At 36.5% G+C, this 17,394-nt stretch overlaps 1 protein-coding gene across 1 annotated transcript in view; it reads left to right on the plus strand.

Annotated features, from left to right (window-relative positions):
* DYRK1A (dual specificity tyrosine phosphorylation regulated kinase 1A) overlaps positions 1-13,565 on the plus strand; it is an 88,093-nt gene extending 74,528 nt beyond the window's left edge. The window contains exons 5-12 of the mRNA XM_055701499.1: positions 350-538; positions 1,282-1,429; positions 4,808-5,094; positions 7,463-7,609; positions 7,977-8,117; positions 8,411-8,717; positions 9,045-9,169; positions 10,223-13,565. Of these exons, the coding sequence (XP_055557474.1) occupies positions 350-538; positions 1,282-1,429; positions 4,808-5,094; positions 7,463-7,609; positions 7,977-8,117; positions 8,411-8,717; positions 9,045-9,169; positions 10,223-10,846 (1,968 nt within the window). The 3' untranslated portion in view covers positions 10,847-13,565. The remainder of the gene's footprint in view (positions 1-349; positions 539-1,281; positions 1,430-4,807; positions 5,095-7,462; positions 7,610-7,976; positions 8,118-8,410; positions 8,718-9,044; positions 9,170-10,222) is intronic.
* Positions 13,566-17,394: the final 3,829 nt, after the last annotated feature.

Consider the following 17,394-nt stretch of genomic DNA (forward strand, 5'->3'; position numbering starts at 1 on the left):
GTAGCAAATGTGATTTCTGCAGTGATTACTGACCGCCTAACTTGGAATTCTTCTTTTTCAGTATTGTGGAAAAGCAACTGATAACTCTTGGTTTCCAGGCTACTTACCATTTTTAATTTTGCTGTGTGTATAGTGTACTGTGGTATATCTTTATTTATCAAGACTTTGCTTTGGTATAATGACATGACTTCAGATGGAGTGAGCAGGAGAGGATTTTTTGTTTTTCCAGTAGTAGAAATTGCATTTTAAAACACAGGATTAGATACGATGATTATAAAAAGTTGATTCTATTCCATATTGAACTGTTGTTCTAAAAAGCACTCTGAAGCGGTGTACCTTTCATGTTTAGGTTTACTATGCAAAAAAAAAACGGCGGCATCAGCAGGGCCAAGGAGATGATTCCAGTCATAAAAAGGAGAGAAAAGTTTACAATGATGGCTATGATGATGACAACTATGACTATATTGTAAAAAATGGGGAGAAGTGGATGGATCGTTATGAAATTGACTCTTTAATAGGCAAAGGCTCCTTTGGACAGGTAATGTGTGAGCAACCCGTATTTCATGTGAATCATGCATTTCATTTAGAGTGGTATTCCTGTTTCATTTTGAAATCAAACTTTTTCCTTAATCCTATTATACTGAGTGCCTGCTCTAGGCACTGGTATTTTGTGCTGTTTCTTGTTACTACAGATTAAATTTGAATATACTTAAGTATGTAGACCTGGTGAAGCATTTTGCAATGAGAAAATCCTCAGCCTTTTGCTATCAGTTCACATTCTTAGCTGTTTGGCTTGGTTTTTTAAATTAAGACAAGTTTAGTGCTAGGTATTACCTATTACAAATGTTACTTAGTAACATTTTTGACTGTTCATAGCTCTTCATAGACTGTTCTAGCCAAGTCTTGAGAAAAAGGCTGGAAGGAGGATGGAGGGAAGGAGGATTTCCTTTGTTGTTATTGTTATTTTTTCTCAGATTTTGCCAGTCTTTTTACAGTATTGTCTTTGGTGATTTGATAATTGCATTTGGATATAGTGCTTGCCTTAGTGAAGCCTCAGTTGGAGCCTCAGTTCTATTTTGTGACTTCACTGCAATAAACATCACATGATCAATTGTGGCTTTATTGTAGTATCAAGTGAGAGAAGAAATTTGAGAAAAGAAATTTAACAAAAGTTCAAAAAATGTTATGTGTGAATTCAGAAAGTGAAGAAAGTTTAGAAAGTTGAGTTTAGCTGTATTTTGAAAACCTGAGAGATTTTACTGATGTATTTGACTTTTTCAGGTTGTAAAGGCTTATGATCGAGTGGAACAGGAGTGGGTGGCTATCAAAATAATAAAAAACAAGAAGGCTTTCTTAAACCAAGCCCAGATTGAAGTGCGACTGCTCGAGCTTATGAACAAACATGACACTGAGATGAAGTACTATATAGGTATTTTAATAGTTACTCTGTTTTTACTTAATCCAGTTGTGAATATTTTAGATCTTGCTATATAATGTAGGATAATTCTGGTGCTAAAGAAATTAATAATACAACTTTTATTAGTATTATTTAGTGCAAATTTTTCAATTTGCTTTGCAACTGGACCAGATCCAGAAGAATAATGTATAAAATCATTTGGGATAACAGACTTACTACTTAGTAGCATTGAGATCTTTTGTAGAATTTTCTTTTTCCAGTTAATTATATGGACACCTGAAGAAGTTGCCACGGACAGCCTTTTCCACAGAAGCTGTGGTCTGTAGTAGTTAACATCTCTTTCACTACTTTGAATACACCGTAAATTATCTCAGAACCATCATGGATAAAAGCAGGCATATGTGATGTAAACCAGCATCATACAGTAGTTTTATGGCTAGCTTAACCATTATGTTTTGATCATGTATGTTTAGAAAGCTCAAAATTTTGTTTAACAAAACTAAGATAAGATTTGTGTAAATGTTAAGACTTGCCCGTTTGTAGCCGTGAAAATATTTTAAAGCTTATAATTTTGATGGTTCCTGTAGGTTGGAATGCTATTCCCATGACTTATTATTATAGTGCTACTTGAACTTTATAATAATGATGAAATTAAGTCAACTTGTGTGAAAAGTTTATTAGATCCTGTGAGTCCTCTGGAGTGGAGAGCTGGGAAAAAAGATGATGGAAGGAAACAACAGCATGTTGTAAAGAGAGATGGGAAAGTATGAAAAAGAGTGATTAAGGAAAATAAGACTGGTTTTAAGCATCCTTTAGTTTGTAGAATTGGATAGACTAACAGCTGTGCTTTTCTGATTTGCATGTATATATTGGATTACTAATTTTTCTTTTTGTAGTTTAGAAAAAACCCCTTAGAAATAATGTTAATATACTTTGGTATTAAATTATCTGATGAGTATTCAGTTACACTTCAGTTTGTTTTATAGAAAATGATATTATCTTCAGAATACATTTTATGTATTCAGTGTAAAAGTTTTAAAGGTATTTTTAAGTTAAATTTATTAATAATGTGTTTACTAAACTTGACAGCATACTAAGTCAGAAAGATGTTTCAGGAACATTAAAGACGTGACCAGTTTCAGATTAATAGGTAGCAAATGAAGACACTACAGGCTTCATCAAATAAGCTCTTGAACTTTAAATCTTCCAAGAATCTGTCTGTAACATCAGGTAAAATGAAATGGTCCAAAACATCATGTAATCTCCCTCTGTGATTTAAGGCAGGGTGACTATATAGAAAGCAGTGCTGAAACAAAGAAGGGAAAAAAAAAAGTTCTGATAATTTTCAACAGTGGAGAAATAATATATACTGCCTTTGCTTAGGAAGGTGAATTCATGCTTGTTTTAGGCTTGTTTCAAGCTCTTTTCCAAATCTATTAGGGTCTATTTGAATAGGTCTCCTTTTATTTAACACTATTAAATGAACATGACAGCATCAGTAAAGATCAAAAATCCCAAACATAACATTTTGAATGAATACCTTGTACTGCATGCTGTGCAAAAACTGAACATAGAAAACTGATATCTCTAGACACTTCACTGGAATTTATAAGTATAGGAACAGTTGCTTTGGAACATACTTTTGCAACAAGACTTAATTGAAGCATTCAGTATATTAATGTAAAAAATAAATTGTCTGTAGGGCATGAGGACAGTTCACCCTCACATAGGCTTTCAGATATGTGATGCTGCTGAATAAGTCATTGCAGGTATTGCAATATACTATGTACTGTAAAATGTAGACTTCAGGAAAAACATGGTTAAATATGCTGTAGCCTGATTTTTAAGGACATAATGCTTAACTGCTTACACTTCTGTCAGATCTCCTGTACTATCTTCAGACCTTGTAACTGGTCTCATTCAGTCCTAACACAAGTGTAACGATGCATAAAGGTCTTCTAGTTTTGTGAAATTGGTGGCAGAGTGGAGGAGAAATGTTCAAATACGATGTCTTCACTGGAGGAAAGATGTGGCAAGTTCAGCTCTTACCCAAACTATTTGAGCTGTGTGGCAGCTGCAAGTGGTACTGTCTGGTCAGTAGCATGTTGGAAGTTACAAATCAGTTGGAGTAAGTGGTGATTCTTGCCAGGTTGGCAGGTCCAGCAGGCTTAGGTGGTGTGGGGAGGAATTGGAATCGAGTATAGGAAGACCACAAGGACATGAAAAGGTGCTGGTGCTTTCATGATGGGAGGATAGTGGAAATATGGCAAGGATGAGAAAATATGAAAGGTCTAGACAATAGTGTATTGCAGGAACTGACATCAGGGTGGAAGCAAACGGTATTATTACGGGTAAGTTGTAAGGGACACATAAAGAACTGCCTTAGGATAATGGAAGGGAAAAAAAAATCCATAGGACACCAAGTAATGACCTCAACTGAAAGTCTGAATTCTTACTGCGCTAATAATACGACAGAAATGGGAGTGTGTTGTTTTTTATCTGAGGGCTGAAGTATTTTCCCTATTTCAATTTTCTTTTACTTGTGGCAACCAACCTGAGTGACTGACAGACCAGTAAATCTGTCTTGCCTCTAAACAGATGAATCAGATGAATTTTTCACCTATTTCATGAGAAAATTTGATTGGATTTGGACTAGATGGGTTGTTTTCATAAATTGAGATTATGCCTGATTGAAGTGAATATAATGCCTTTGGGATATTGATCCATTTTATTAATTGAAGTAATCAATTGAAGTCATGGCTTATAAATTGCAGTAATGTCTGAGTATATTTTAGATGAATCTGATGGTCAGATACATTCGCTGTAAATGTAATGGAAATTCCTGATAAATAGTTGAGTCTAAAGTGGAGGATCTGCTTTACTGTTAAGAATGCTGCTGTATGCGCATTTCTTTCCAATCTGCTTGGACATGAATACAGTTTTAGCTTTAAGAGTGTAAAGAAATGAACTCTCCTCTGAAACAGATTAAAAGCGTTGTGACAAAGGTTTTTACACACAGTTTGTGCTTCTTGTCTTTTGCTGATATTTTTATTTACACACAATTGAGTTTGCCTTGGCTAATAGGGGAGTGATAGCTTATATTGAAAAAATATTCCTTCTGCTTGTAAATGTTTTGGTTAATGTAGCTATACTGAGGTGCACTGAGGACACTTGAGATGTGTAAAGTGCCCCCCTGGACCCTATGTGTAGCAGGGATATTCTGTAAATTATCATTTATCCAGGGGGCAGGGGGGGTTGGGGGGGGGGGAGTAATGCTGTATTATCTTACTCACACGTCGGCTTTATACATATTGATTAAAATATTTAAGCATTAGCATTTATTACTTACCACACAAGATATGTGTTAATTATTTTTTCCCCTTTCTAAAGTGCATTTGAAGCGCCACTTCATGTTTCGAAACCACCTCTGCTTAGTCTTTGAAATGCTGTCCTACAATCTGTATGATCTGTTGCGGAACACCAACTTTAGAGGTGTCTCATTGAACCTGACACGAAAATTTGCACAGCAGATGTGCACTGCACTGCTTTTTCTGGCAACTCCTGAACTGAGTATCATTCACTGTGACCTAAAACCTGAGAATATCCTGCTCTGTAACCCCAAACGAAGCGCTATCAAGATTGTTGATTTTGGCAGTTCGTGTCAACTTGGGCAGAGGGTGAGTATTAGTAAAAATTCTGTTGATGCTACTGTTGGATACCTATTAAAAATTAGTGGTTTTAAAGTCATAATACCTAGATGGCTCATTTAAACTTTATTGATGATGATTTAACTTTTATGTAATGTGCCAGAGATCAACAGTCTGTAGGAGCTTTAAATATGAATTTTTAGTGCCATAGTAAATAAACTTTCATCATAGTGATAAACTTTACATCTTTCTTTTCTCCTTGGTTATGTTTTTATGCTATATTAATGAAGAATGCATCAGGACTTGATTGTAGAAGTCTGCAGTGCTATTAAATAAAATACTTGTTTTATTATTTTCTTACTCCATATGTATTACTCCTTCCACTTTAGCGTGTCCTCTATTTAGTATGCCTTGGAGATAAGATATTCAAGGGTTGAGACAGTGTAGTAGCTGGCTTTTAAAGATACTGGTTATAAATAACCCATTTTTATAAACACTTTAGCAACTGTGGAAAAACAAATTGAGTTTAGTGGTGATATTACTATGAATAAAGATGCATATGCGCGAAGCATTTCTGGGACAAAGGGCCAAATTGCTTTCTGTTGACAGTTCTTCAGGTTAGGGTAGATCTGTACTGTTCAGTAGTGGTCCAGGATTTTTTATTTGTGTTCTGTTGTTCATATACTTGGAAGATGAGTGCATTTTTTTATTTGAGCTTTTAGAGTCTGTTGAGCGTAGTCTGTCTGGCTTAGCCAATTAGCTCTGCATTTGCTTTAAAAAATACTGAAATATATACAATATTAAGATGATAAATAATTCTGCTGGAATATCAAAGCCTGTTTTCTTCAGGGAGAGCTTTGATTTGTACCAACAGTTTGCTCAGTGAAAAGTTTATCAGGATGTCCTGTTCAGCTTGCACCTTATAGTCCTAGTACAAATAGACTCTTTCCTGGTTGTAAGAATAATGTTTGGCTGAGCCAGTGACCACTTCTGTTCAGGGTACCTTTGCTTTAGTTGTTTGCACTGGAAAAAAATTGTTAGCTAGAGAGATAGGGAAGACCTGTATAGATAGAAGTTAACTTTAGTTTGTTTGAAAAAGGATTTTGAGCCTTCCCAGGCCTGTTCTGTACCTTTGCCAGTTTTACCCATGAACTTGTAAACAATCTCTTTTTGCTTTGAGAAAGCTGGATGTTAAAAATCTAAACAAATCAACAAAAAACATTCCCCAAAATATGCAACATTTGAAAAAAGAAATGAAGTTTCAGCGGTGTGACTAGTAATGCTGCAGATGGGATCATTATATGAGAAGAGTTAAGAAACTTAATGGACTGTCTGCCTTTAACGGAAGTCCCCCAGTTCTGTCTTGAGGAGTTGGGACTGGCCAGTAGCAGCACCCTGTCACTTTTTCTGATAGTAAGTTTGGGAAGAGCAGATCAGAATATTGAATATGGTATTGAAAACAGCGATGAGACATATATTTAGATTAATAATAAGACTTTTTGCTATAAATCAGGAGCTTTTCGCCCAGGGTAGATGAGGACACCATGAGGTGAAAGGAGACCTGGTATGTTTAGGTGAATAATAAGATAATTTTGAGATGTTAAGAAGCACAAATACAAAAACCTAGTGTAATTACTCATTAGACTTAACTTAAAAAGCAGTAAGGAAGTATCGGTATGTTTGTGGAGAGCACTGGATAAGATTGTATGTTACTTAGAATATAAAGTACAGTTTTGTTTTGTGTATTTTATTGTTAAGGGTTTTGGAGTTCAGGTTCTTTTCTGTTAAAGGTTTTGGTGGAGCTTTTTTGTTTGTTTTTTGAGATTTTTTTGATATGCCTATGTTTAAGCCAGTCTCCAGGTTTAAAATCAAGATTCCTGTCTTGTGAAATGAGCAGGATAGATGGGGGTGGAAGGAGGTTGCTTTTTCCCATGTGTTGTTTTCTTGTTCCTGGAATCAACTGATAATTTCATCTCATTTAATCACATCATAATTGTGGCTTTTGATCTTTTACTGTTGGTTTTTTCTGAAATGTTATGTGATTCTGATGTGGCATGTGGAATAGTTTTTCTTAGGATGATACCAGACTAAAATTGTGTTGCATGATTACCTGTAATTGCATGAGATTACACTCATCAGCCTGGAAGTGTAGAATATTGACATCATGCATGAATGAGTTCACTTTTTTTTTTTTTTTTGAGAGAGAGTATGAATGGTAGCATTTTCTTAAGCATTTATATATTTTTATTAATGTAATGTATAGATACTTTTTAGTATCACTGATACCTTGGCTTTTCCGACACCAAAAACCTATTTCATGGTAGTTCTGTTTTGTAATACAGAATCATTATAGTGCTCTTCAGATGCTGTGTATTACCTTTAGATACTTTTATTTCAGATATACCAATATATCCAGAGTCGTTTTTATCGATCACCAGAGGTGCTACTGGGAATGCCTTATGATCTTGCAATTGATATGTGGTCCCTTGGGTGTATTTTAGTTGAGATGCACACTGGAGAGCCTCTTTTTAGCGGGGCAAATGAGGTATGCAGCTATACTATGGTACAAGTAATCTGATGTTTTGTTTTGTCTTGTTCATTCTCATCATGACTTTCATCTGTTTAATGCATAAATTAGTGAAGTCTAGTAATTCTAAAATGAGTAAACGTCAAAGACAGCAATGTCTTTTTTCAGAACTGTAAATTGCCTGTTAGTAATGTTCTGTTTCTGGGTCCTCCCTCTTACTACTTGTTCACTGATTTGTTTTGTACATAACTGGATTTTTCTTAAACTCATAACTTATTTAGAACTTGTATGGGTAGTTAACAATTGCTTCCCATGTGACTAGAATGTCACTGTGTCACACTGTTCAGTTACTGTGCTCTTCACAAATATTCTTTGTTTGGAACAGGTGGATCAAATGAATAAAATAGTGGAAGTTTTGGGGATACCACCTACCCACATCCTTGACCAAGCACCAAAAGCAAGAAAGTTCTTTGAGAAGTTGCCAGATGGCACTTGGAACTTGAAGAAGACCAAAGATGGAAAAAGGGTAGGTTACATAATGAGCATGATAACATGGGCAGTTTCTTTTTAAAAAAAAAAACAAACAATGGTAAGATGTTACTTACTGCTAAGATTCTACTACATCTTGCCTTACTGAAAATGTAGCTTTATTGTTGTTTGTTATTGTTCCATGTGGTGAGGTTGATTAAATAACACTTTCTGTAATGTTGAATAGTTTCTTTCTTTTATGTGACTGACTTCCTTTTATGGCACACTTAAACTGCATATCCAGGGCTTATTATATAACTTGATTTCAAGCAATTTCTGACTTCCCAACAGGAATACAAACCACCCGGAACTCGGAAACTTCACAATATACTAGGAGTTGAAACAGGAGGACCAGGTGGACGTCGTGCTGGGGAATCGGGTCATACTGTAGCTGACTACTTGAAGTTCAAAGACCTCATCTTAAGGATGCTTGATTATGACCCTAAGACACGAATTCAACCTTATTATGCCCTACAGCATAGTTTCTTTAAGAAAACAGCAGACGAAGGTACAAACACAAGTAACAGTGTGTCTACGAGTCCTGCCATGGAGCAGTCACAATCTTCAGGAACCACCTCTAGTACGTCTTCAAGCTCAGGTAAGTTTTTCTGATTAACAGATAACAAAGCTGTATTTCCTAATCGCATCAAAGGTGTCTTTCCCAGGTAAATGTTCTCTCTCTTTTAAAAAAGTTGTTGTTGTTAAAAAACAAATGTCAGTCATCCTCATCAAAACAATTATTTTAATCAGCTGGAACAGGTAACTGCTCCAATAGAATATAAAAAGTGGATGCGTAAAAATGTGATTATGATGGGTCTTGTATTTTTACTGTGAAGCAATTTACATATCTTCATACTGTCATTGTTTTACCACTTAATGTAAATTTTGGGATTCTTTAGTTATTGTGGATGTTATGATTTTATAGGTGGGTCTTCTGGAACAAGCAACAGTGGAAGGGCGCGGTCAGACCCCACACACCAGCATCGACATAGTGGTGGACACTTCACTGCTGCTGTTCAAGCTATGGACTGTGAAACACACAGCCCGCAGGTATGCTTAAGTAGAGCTTTTGTCTGATTTAGATGAATTTTCTGAGAATATTAAATCCCTAAAACTAATTAATACTTCCAATTCAAGATTGAAGTGGTTTAGACATGGAACTAGCCATCAGATTTGGTTTATTTTTCTACCCCCAGGTCTTGTATAGTCCTTTGTACATTAGGTCAGTTGCTTAGGCAGAAGTACTGGCAGGTAGCTGTAAGTTACCATAGATTCTACAGAGGTGAAGGTTTTGTCTTAGTGGCAATAAGCCGGGTGGAGCTGTCAGTGCTTCTTCATCTTACACAGGGTGTAGGGGTACACAGAACTATGCATCTTCCAACCCAGTGAGGAACTGGCTTGTATTTCAGCGGACTCCTGCAGGAGTTCTTCCATTGTGTGGTGTTCAGGTACTTCACCATCATTATCATTGATGAATTAGTGTTTATTCAATACTTACTCTTGGAAAGAAGCAACAGCAGTAGGTCAGTAATGTTTTTATTTTAGTACAGAACAAATAAAAATACAAATTCTCCCAAGCAGACAATTTAGTTTATGCAACAAATTGGTGTGTAGCTAGATCTTGATGTTTTAGTAATCTTTAATCAGGTGTTTACTTCCAGAGGTGTGGGTTAGTACTCCTCTAAGGCTGTTAACACTGTTCAAGATATGAACTTCGAGGTATTAATTTAGCTTAGTATGCATATTGTATCCAGAGGCCCGAGTCGGAGATCAGGGCCTTATTGTTCTAGGTGGTATACAAATATTACATTGTGCATTACTGCTATTGCATAAAGCTGTTTCTATAATTTTGACAGTAAGGTCTCATATTGGACTGACTTGTTTGAAAAAAGCATCCGGAATGTGAACTCATTTTTCTTAAGGTTACATTATTAGAAATGCTTCTTAATGACATGCCTACATTTCTAGAATAATTTTGCAACTGCAAGTTTGGTTAACTTTTTTAAAACTTAGCATAAACATTAATAACTTAATCCCTCTCATATATTGCAAATGGACAGATTGGAGTAAGTATTTCCATTTTTATTTTGCTTATTAACACAGGTTCGACAACAGTTTCCTCCTCCAATTGGTTGGACAGCCACTGAAGCTCCTACACAGGTCACTGTTGAAAATCATCCAGTTCAAGAAACCACCTTCCATGTAACCCCTCAACAACAGAATGCATTACATCATCATCACGGAAATAGCTCTCACCACCACCACCATCACCACCACCACCACCACCATCATGGACAGCAAGCCTTGGGTAGCCGGACCAGGCCGAGAGTCTACAATTCTCCAACAAACAGCTCCTCCACCCAGGATTCTATGGAGGTGGGCCACAGTCACCACTCCATGACATCCCTGTCTTCCTCAACTACTTCTTCCTCTACATCTTCCTCCTCTACTGGTAACCAAGGCAATCAGGCCTATCAGAACCGCCCAGTGGCTGCTAATACCTTGGACTTTGGACAAAATGGAGCTATGGACATGAATTTAACAGTCTACTCTAATCCGCGCCAAGAAACTGGCATAGCTGGACATCCAACATACCAGTTTTCTGCTAATACAGGTCCTGCTCATTACATGACTGAAGGACACCTTGCAATGAGGCAAGGAATTGATAGAGAAGAGTCTCCCATGACAGGAGTTTGTGTTCAGCAAAGTCCTGTGGCTAGCTCGTGACTAAACTGAAATTAACTTTGTTTCTTGTGTGTTTTTATAGAAGTGGTGTTTTTCCAAAAACAAAGTGCAAAGCTGCTTGAATCAGAAGGAGATAAACTCACTGAACCGCTACAGGAGGGCAAAGCTGACTATTTTTTTAAACTTGAAAAGATTGCAAAGGGACAATGAAGTTTTTTTTGTTGGTTTTTTTGGGGGGGGGGCGGGGGTTGGTTGGTTTCTTTTTTTAAGAGGCATGTCTTGGACCCACCTTAACAGATAGCTTAGTGGTGTTCACCTTTTGCTTCCCTCATCTTAACTTGCCACAATCTAGTCATAGTTTGGTTTTTTGGGGAGGGTTTTTTGGTTTTTTTTGTCTCATTCAGCAGGGGTTATTGTTCAAATGTTAGTTGTAGTTGCAAACTAGTTTCTTTTAAAAGGCATTGCACATGATTTATAAAAAGGCCCTTTGAAGTTTTTGGGTGGGAGGGGAGTGAGTAATATATATATTATTATTTTTTTTTTTAGTTCCCCAAACAAACATGGGCACAGAAATGCAGTACTGTAAGAAAGAGGGACCTTCAGATTACACAAATATATATTCTTCAGCTGTAAAAAGGGACGGTTGTAATGGAGTTTGTAAGGCACATTAAGCATGCTAAGTGGCGGTGATCAGAACTCTCCTTTTCTGAATCTACTGAGGATCAAAGCAGCAATTGTAATGGGATTCTGTGGGTCTCATATTTTGGAGACCACAGTCAGTTAGTATTGAAATATGACTGGTTTCATAACTGAGGTGCACTGAGAAGCAATCAACGGGTCGGTCCTGGCCAGTCCTGGGGAGGTCTAAGTGGTGGTCTTTGGGATAACCTTTGGCCTTATGGATTTGGACTCTTAAGTTAGAAGAGCCTACCATTTCAGATGCAATCACTTTTGGACATGCTTTTGCAGACAGTCCTTAATGCTGAAAACACAGAGAATGGGTAATTCAAGAGGCCTTTCTTTTAAAATAGACTTTTGTGACCCACTTATTGTAAGGTATTGCAAGGTCACTTTGCGTGTGTCATAAAGTTGACTTCCTTATTGGTTGAAGGTCACAGGAGTAGTGGTTTGCGTTTGATGGAAATAGCTACAACTGTGTCCCTTCCTGCTTTTTTCTTTTTTCTTTTGCTTTTTCTCGGCACGTGGTTTCTCCACCATTACTTCTGCACAAAGACGTCTTCTGTTCATCCTGAACATTTATAAAAAATGCAGAATTTTATGTGACTGCTTTTTTGCCTCACAATTATGCTGTGAATTTTACAAAAATTTATTTTCTTTTTTGATAATTTATTGTACCAAAGCTGTTTTTATAGCACATAGATGTCTGTAACCAATAATGTAGCAGTTCTGCACTTTGACACAAGGTGTAACTAGACCATTTTTAAATGTCAGTTGAAAATTACGGCTGTACTATTGCTTAAACAAAACTGGAACTGTTGTTGAATTCATAGCCAATACATTACAGCAATCTGTGTACTGAACATAATAGATTGACATCTACTTTGAGACTATAACATCTGTTGCATTATAAATGTGTTCAGGCTTCTGAAGGTAAAAGGGACACTAGATCCAGAAGCTATGAAACCAGCAGTTGATTCTTGTATTCCTTATTAACGTAATTGTAAACTTGAAGGCAAGACCTTGATTGCATGAACAGGTCCAAAATAATAGTCTGAGTAAAGCAAAACACTCACGTGAGACCTGAGGTTAGCAGGCTGTATTTAACAGGTGCCTAATTTTTGGGTAATGCTGCCTTAATATAACACAGTCAGCTTGGCAGTTGCAAAATTTAGGGGCCCATTCAGAGACTTATTTTATGAAAAGTAAAAGCTCCGTGAAGAACATTCGAAAGGATCAGGGTAATTCATTGATTGCCCATCCCAGATTAACATTGTTTGCCCATTATGTATTACAGAAGCAGTGATCTACCTCTGCCAGTAAGCCCTTTTAAAAGCCAATTTAGCAGAAAATTCAGAGTTCATACTGGTCTATTCCATGTGGCTAAGTCATTTTTTCAGACTAAAAGGTGGAATTTTTTTATACTTACAGTGGCAACGCAGCAGCTGACTACCATGTAAATGGGATTGACTATTTGGGATTACCATTTTTTTGTAAATCATGGTATTTTTTTTAAATCAAGCAATCCATATTTCTTTTGTATTGACACGTCAACCCTGTGGATGAAAGTGGTTTTTTTTTTTTTCTGTTTTCTTTTTGGTTTTATTTTTAAACTCAGTAATTCAGAGGAGTTTACAGGATTTGGAAGGCTGTCACCTTAGAAACAGGATGCTGAGTTTTAGCAATATAAAAAGGAATGCAGTACTTACTGCTGTCTAGGAATATAAGGGTAATATGAAATCTGGGTAACTTTTGTGTGCGCAGGTTGCCACACCTTAGCAAGCACCAAAAAATAAAGCAGTTTAAAAAAAATCTACATAAAGAAGAAATCATAAAATCCAGTGCTTCTGCATACTGTGTTATGTTACAGTCCAGTTTTGTGTGCTTTACTACACAGTTTGGTTACAGGACTTCTGTGCATTGTAAACATAAACAGCATGGAAAAGGTTAAATACCTGTGTTCAGATTGTAAGATCTAGTCCGGACTTGCTGTGTATATTGTAACGTTAAATGAAAAGACAAGCCCTTTGTATTATAGTCATGCAGTCTTATGTATGATAAACAGTTGAATAATTTGTCCTCAGACTCTTTACTGTGCTTTTTAAAAAAAAGAGTAATTTAAGAAAAAATGTAAACATAGTAAATCTTCCTATGCAATTAACCTACTCCAAGCCATGGTATGGTAGGTATAATTATACTATAATATGTAAATATCAGATACATTGAAACAGACTTACAAATATGAAAGTAAAAGTTGGAGGCATAACAGATAATTTTGAGTTTTTAATTGAAACAGCAAGGTATACAAATCAATGATGTATGAACACAGCTCTGCTTGATTCTGATGGACTGTACTTGTAGTTTGAGTTCTTTATATTATCACCTGTTAGTTTGAATGTTCTTATATGCACTGCAGCTTTCTACCTATTACAGACTAGCTGATTTTAAGGCCAGAGGTGACCATGATAATGACATAATCTGTCTGGCATGCCATTATCCCTAGAATTCAATCTAGTTACTTCTGCATCATGAAGTCCATATCTTTTGGGTGCAGTAGAACATACTTTTGGAAAAGATAACTGATTTTTCATATAGGTTCTTCAAGTGTGAGGATTTTTCTGTGTCTCTTGAGTGATTCAGCTAGTTTATTTTCCATACTCTAAGTCCTCCTTCAGTTTTAGGACTGTTTAGTTACAGCTGCTGACCATCAGATAGCTAGCTGTCTATTAGAATAACAAGTAACTACTCTAGTTTTAAACAATTTCACTTTATTCACATAAAAATATGTTAACTTTAATAACCTATATAGATGGAGTTCCTTAAATCTCTTAACTGTAAAACTTTTATGGCTCTTCTGAAACTTCAGATGTTCTAAAATCCATTCTAAAGCGTGGACATAGGAACTGCATACAGCATCTGGTAGTGATTTCAGTATTGCTGTGTGCGTGTAGTATGTGCAGGTACATTCTTGAACCTTTCAGTTTATATCTTTGCTTGTTTGTTTATACCTCCAAGGATTGCATTTTTAAATCTTTCAGTCTCAGTTATTTGCATTAAAAGATTGTAAATTTAGATGATTATCCATCGTGATTCCTAAGTCCTTTTCAGAACTGCTGCTCTTCCAGGATGTAGTCTTCCATCCTGTAAGTATAATGATGTCTGAACAGGACTCGTTTACAGAAGGGTTGGATTCACCTATAGATGTGACTTGTCTTCATTGTTTATCATGCTACCATCGTTACTTTCATTCAATGTGCTTATATTTTATTCTTGACAACTGAAAAATCTTAATACCTTTGAAGATAATTCCTGTTGAAACCCATCAGAAACATCCTTTTTTAATGAGGAAGTAAGCTAAAACTCTAACCTTCTGACATAGTATGGTGAATATGTTTTGTGTTGATTTATAGAACAAATATATTTCAATAAGATCATTATATGGAACTTCTGAAGAGTATGGAAGTATCTTTCTAGTCAAAATTATACAAGTAACTGATTACAAAGTAGATTTATTGCTGAGTGGTGATCTCATGAGGATAGTTTGTATATAGCATGACTTTGGCAAGTGATTTATTTTACTTAGAAGGTGGATAGTAGAATTGCACAATATCTTGCATCTGTCAAGCAAAGAAAAACATCTTGCCAAATTGTAGTTTTCTGTTCTGTATCCCTGGTTTTGTGGGGTTCTACAGAAGCCATCTCATGTTGAAAAGTTTGCAACTGGTATTTATTTCTCCACCTAATAATGATAGTTGAACTATTTTTTCCTTATTAAGATGCCTTGTTTTTATTTCAACAGTTCTCCATACTAGCCCTATCAAATATATATGATTTGTCTAGACCTGACAGGATTTGTAGTTTCTGTTGTTTATTATGTTTTATGCTAGATGTTACAGAGCATCACAGAGTTCAATCACAGGATGGTCACTCGGACTGTCCTTGAGGATGTGAATGATACAAGAACTTCATAGGCCAGAAAAGGTGGTAGTTAAAACTTTAAACACAGGTTCCTCTGCTGAAAGGAAGACAGAAATTTTAATTCACTTTAAGCAATGTCCATAGATTCTAGAGGGAAAGTGAGGACAGAAGATTTAGAAAAGGGTTGGAATAGAAAGGCTGTTCTGTGTGGGAGGGAATCTAACCCATGTGAAGAGTAGCATAGGGAGGGGAGAGAAATACCTTAGCTGGAGTGGAATTGTACGGACCTTAACTGAAAGGGAGACTGAGAAACTTTTTTATGTGGTCCTGGTCCTAGGAAAGCATGTGAGAAAAGCTAGATGAAAAACTTCATGTCCATGTTCAGTGAGGCTTAACAGTTATACTTAAACTTAAGAGTGGAAAATACGTTCACGGAAACTTGGATTCCAGTAACTAACATGAGAAAGGTCTAGAATGTAGCTGTGTGTTTTGTTTCAAGATAGATTTGGATCTTAACTGTGTATCAAGTGGCAAGCCGGGTCAAATCTGGAAGTTTGCAAGAGAGCGGAAATGGAAGTTGGGATGGTTTCATTGCAGTTTAGAAAGACTAAATTGAAGGGGGAGGATTTGATTTCTGACGAAAAGCATATGCTGGAGAGATCGGACTGGCAGAAGCCATAGTAATGGGTAGAGTGGATTGTCAGCATGTAGGCAACTGGAGGGGTTTTAATTTATTTACTAAAAGGGCTGAGATACAGAGGTTAAAATGGGCTGCAGGCAGAGCCTAGTTAGACCTTAAGAGGCAGACCGCAGTAGGCACTAAAAACGGGGTTTGAGAACAGTAGGAATAAACCCCAAAGCCCGAGCAGTGTATGTTACTGACTGATTATGTGTTGAAACTTGTACGTGTGTTTAGCAGGATGAGAATGGAAGTGAGACTGACCAAAGACACCCTTAAAAACAAATAATGTTGCCACAAAGTAGAATGGGCACAGGATTTATATATCCTGAAAGATGCTTTATTGTGGATCCACCCTAGATACTCATTCCTGAGGCAGGACTTCCTTTGTTTCACAACAAGCAATTTTTCCTTAGTGATCAACAGTGAAAAGTAGCCCAGCTAAATAGTGATTAACAGTGTCACAGTGAAAAGCTGCTAAACCTCCAATAAAAAAGTAGCATGTGAGGAAAACAGCCCCAGTGTATTTCAGTCTAAATAACAAAAAGCATCAGCTATTTTCTGAAAATTAAGATAATATTACTGGTAAGACAGAACTACCATTATTTAAAAAAAATACCATATATCCTTTCAGGAGGAGTGTATGGACCAATCAGATTTGGCTTCCTAAAACAATTTCTAATCTGTGAGAGCAGATGCATCCTGGGCTGGGGCAAGTTGGTCTGAATGTTGGTAGAGCCAGTACTGAGAAACCTGCACGTAGATCATGCTTTTTGGACAACAGAATGTAATGTGGCTTTAGGTAAACCAAGGCAATGCAATTAAACCTCTTGTGTAGTACACTGGAATTTTCTTCTATTTCTCTTTCCTCTACGTCTTCACAAAGAGGCATTTCTCATCTCTGGTAAGTTGTGCAGTCCAACTCTTAGTCTCCAAGTGCTCTGTAGGAACAGCTTCAACAGGAATTTCTGCTTCCCACTGCTGCAAACTCCAGCGTCCCAGAATACAATTGTCATCATATCTTGGCCTATGTTTTGGTTATAAGGGCATTATATTTTTCTAGAACACTGCATCTTGCATCTCAAATTTAGTTTAAAGCTGTTCAGTTAAAAGTACAAAAACATTTTGACCTTTTACTTCCATCATTGTTTTGCATGTGAACTGACAAATCTCATGCATTTGTTGTGTACCATAAGGCAACGTTGCAGTGTCTCCTTAGAAACATGTTGGTTTCCAATATGAATGCGTTTATGATATATGCAATGTTCTCTTGAGTACATTAGCCATTTGGGTTCTTTGTTGTTGCAGCCTCCCG

This window comes from Falco cherrug, chromosome 2 (assembly GCF_023634085.1).
Source record: "Falco cherrug isolate bFalChe1 chromosome 2, bFalChe1.pri, whole genome shotgun sequence".
In the NCBI taxonomy this organism is placed as follows: Eukaryota; Metazoa; Chordata; class Aves; order Falconiformes; family Falconidae; genus Falco; species Falco cherrug.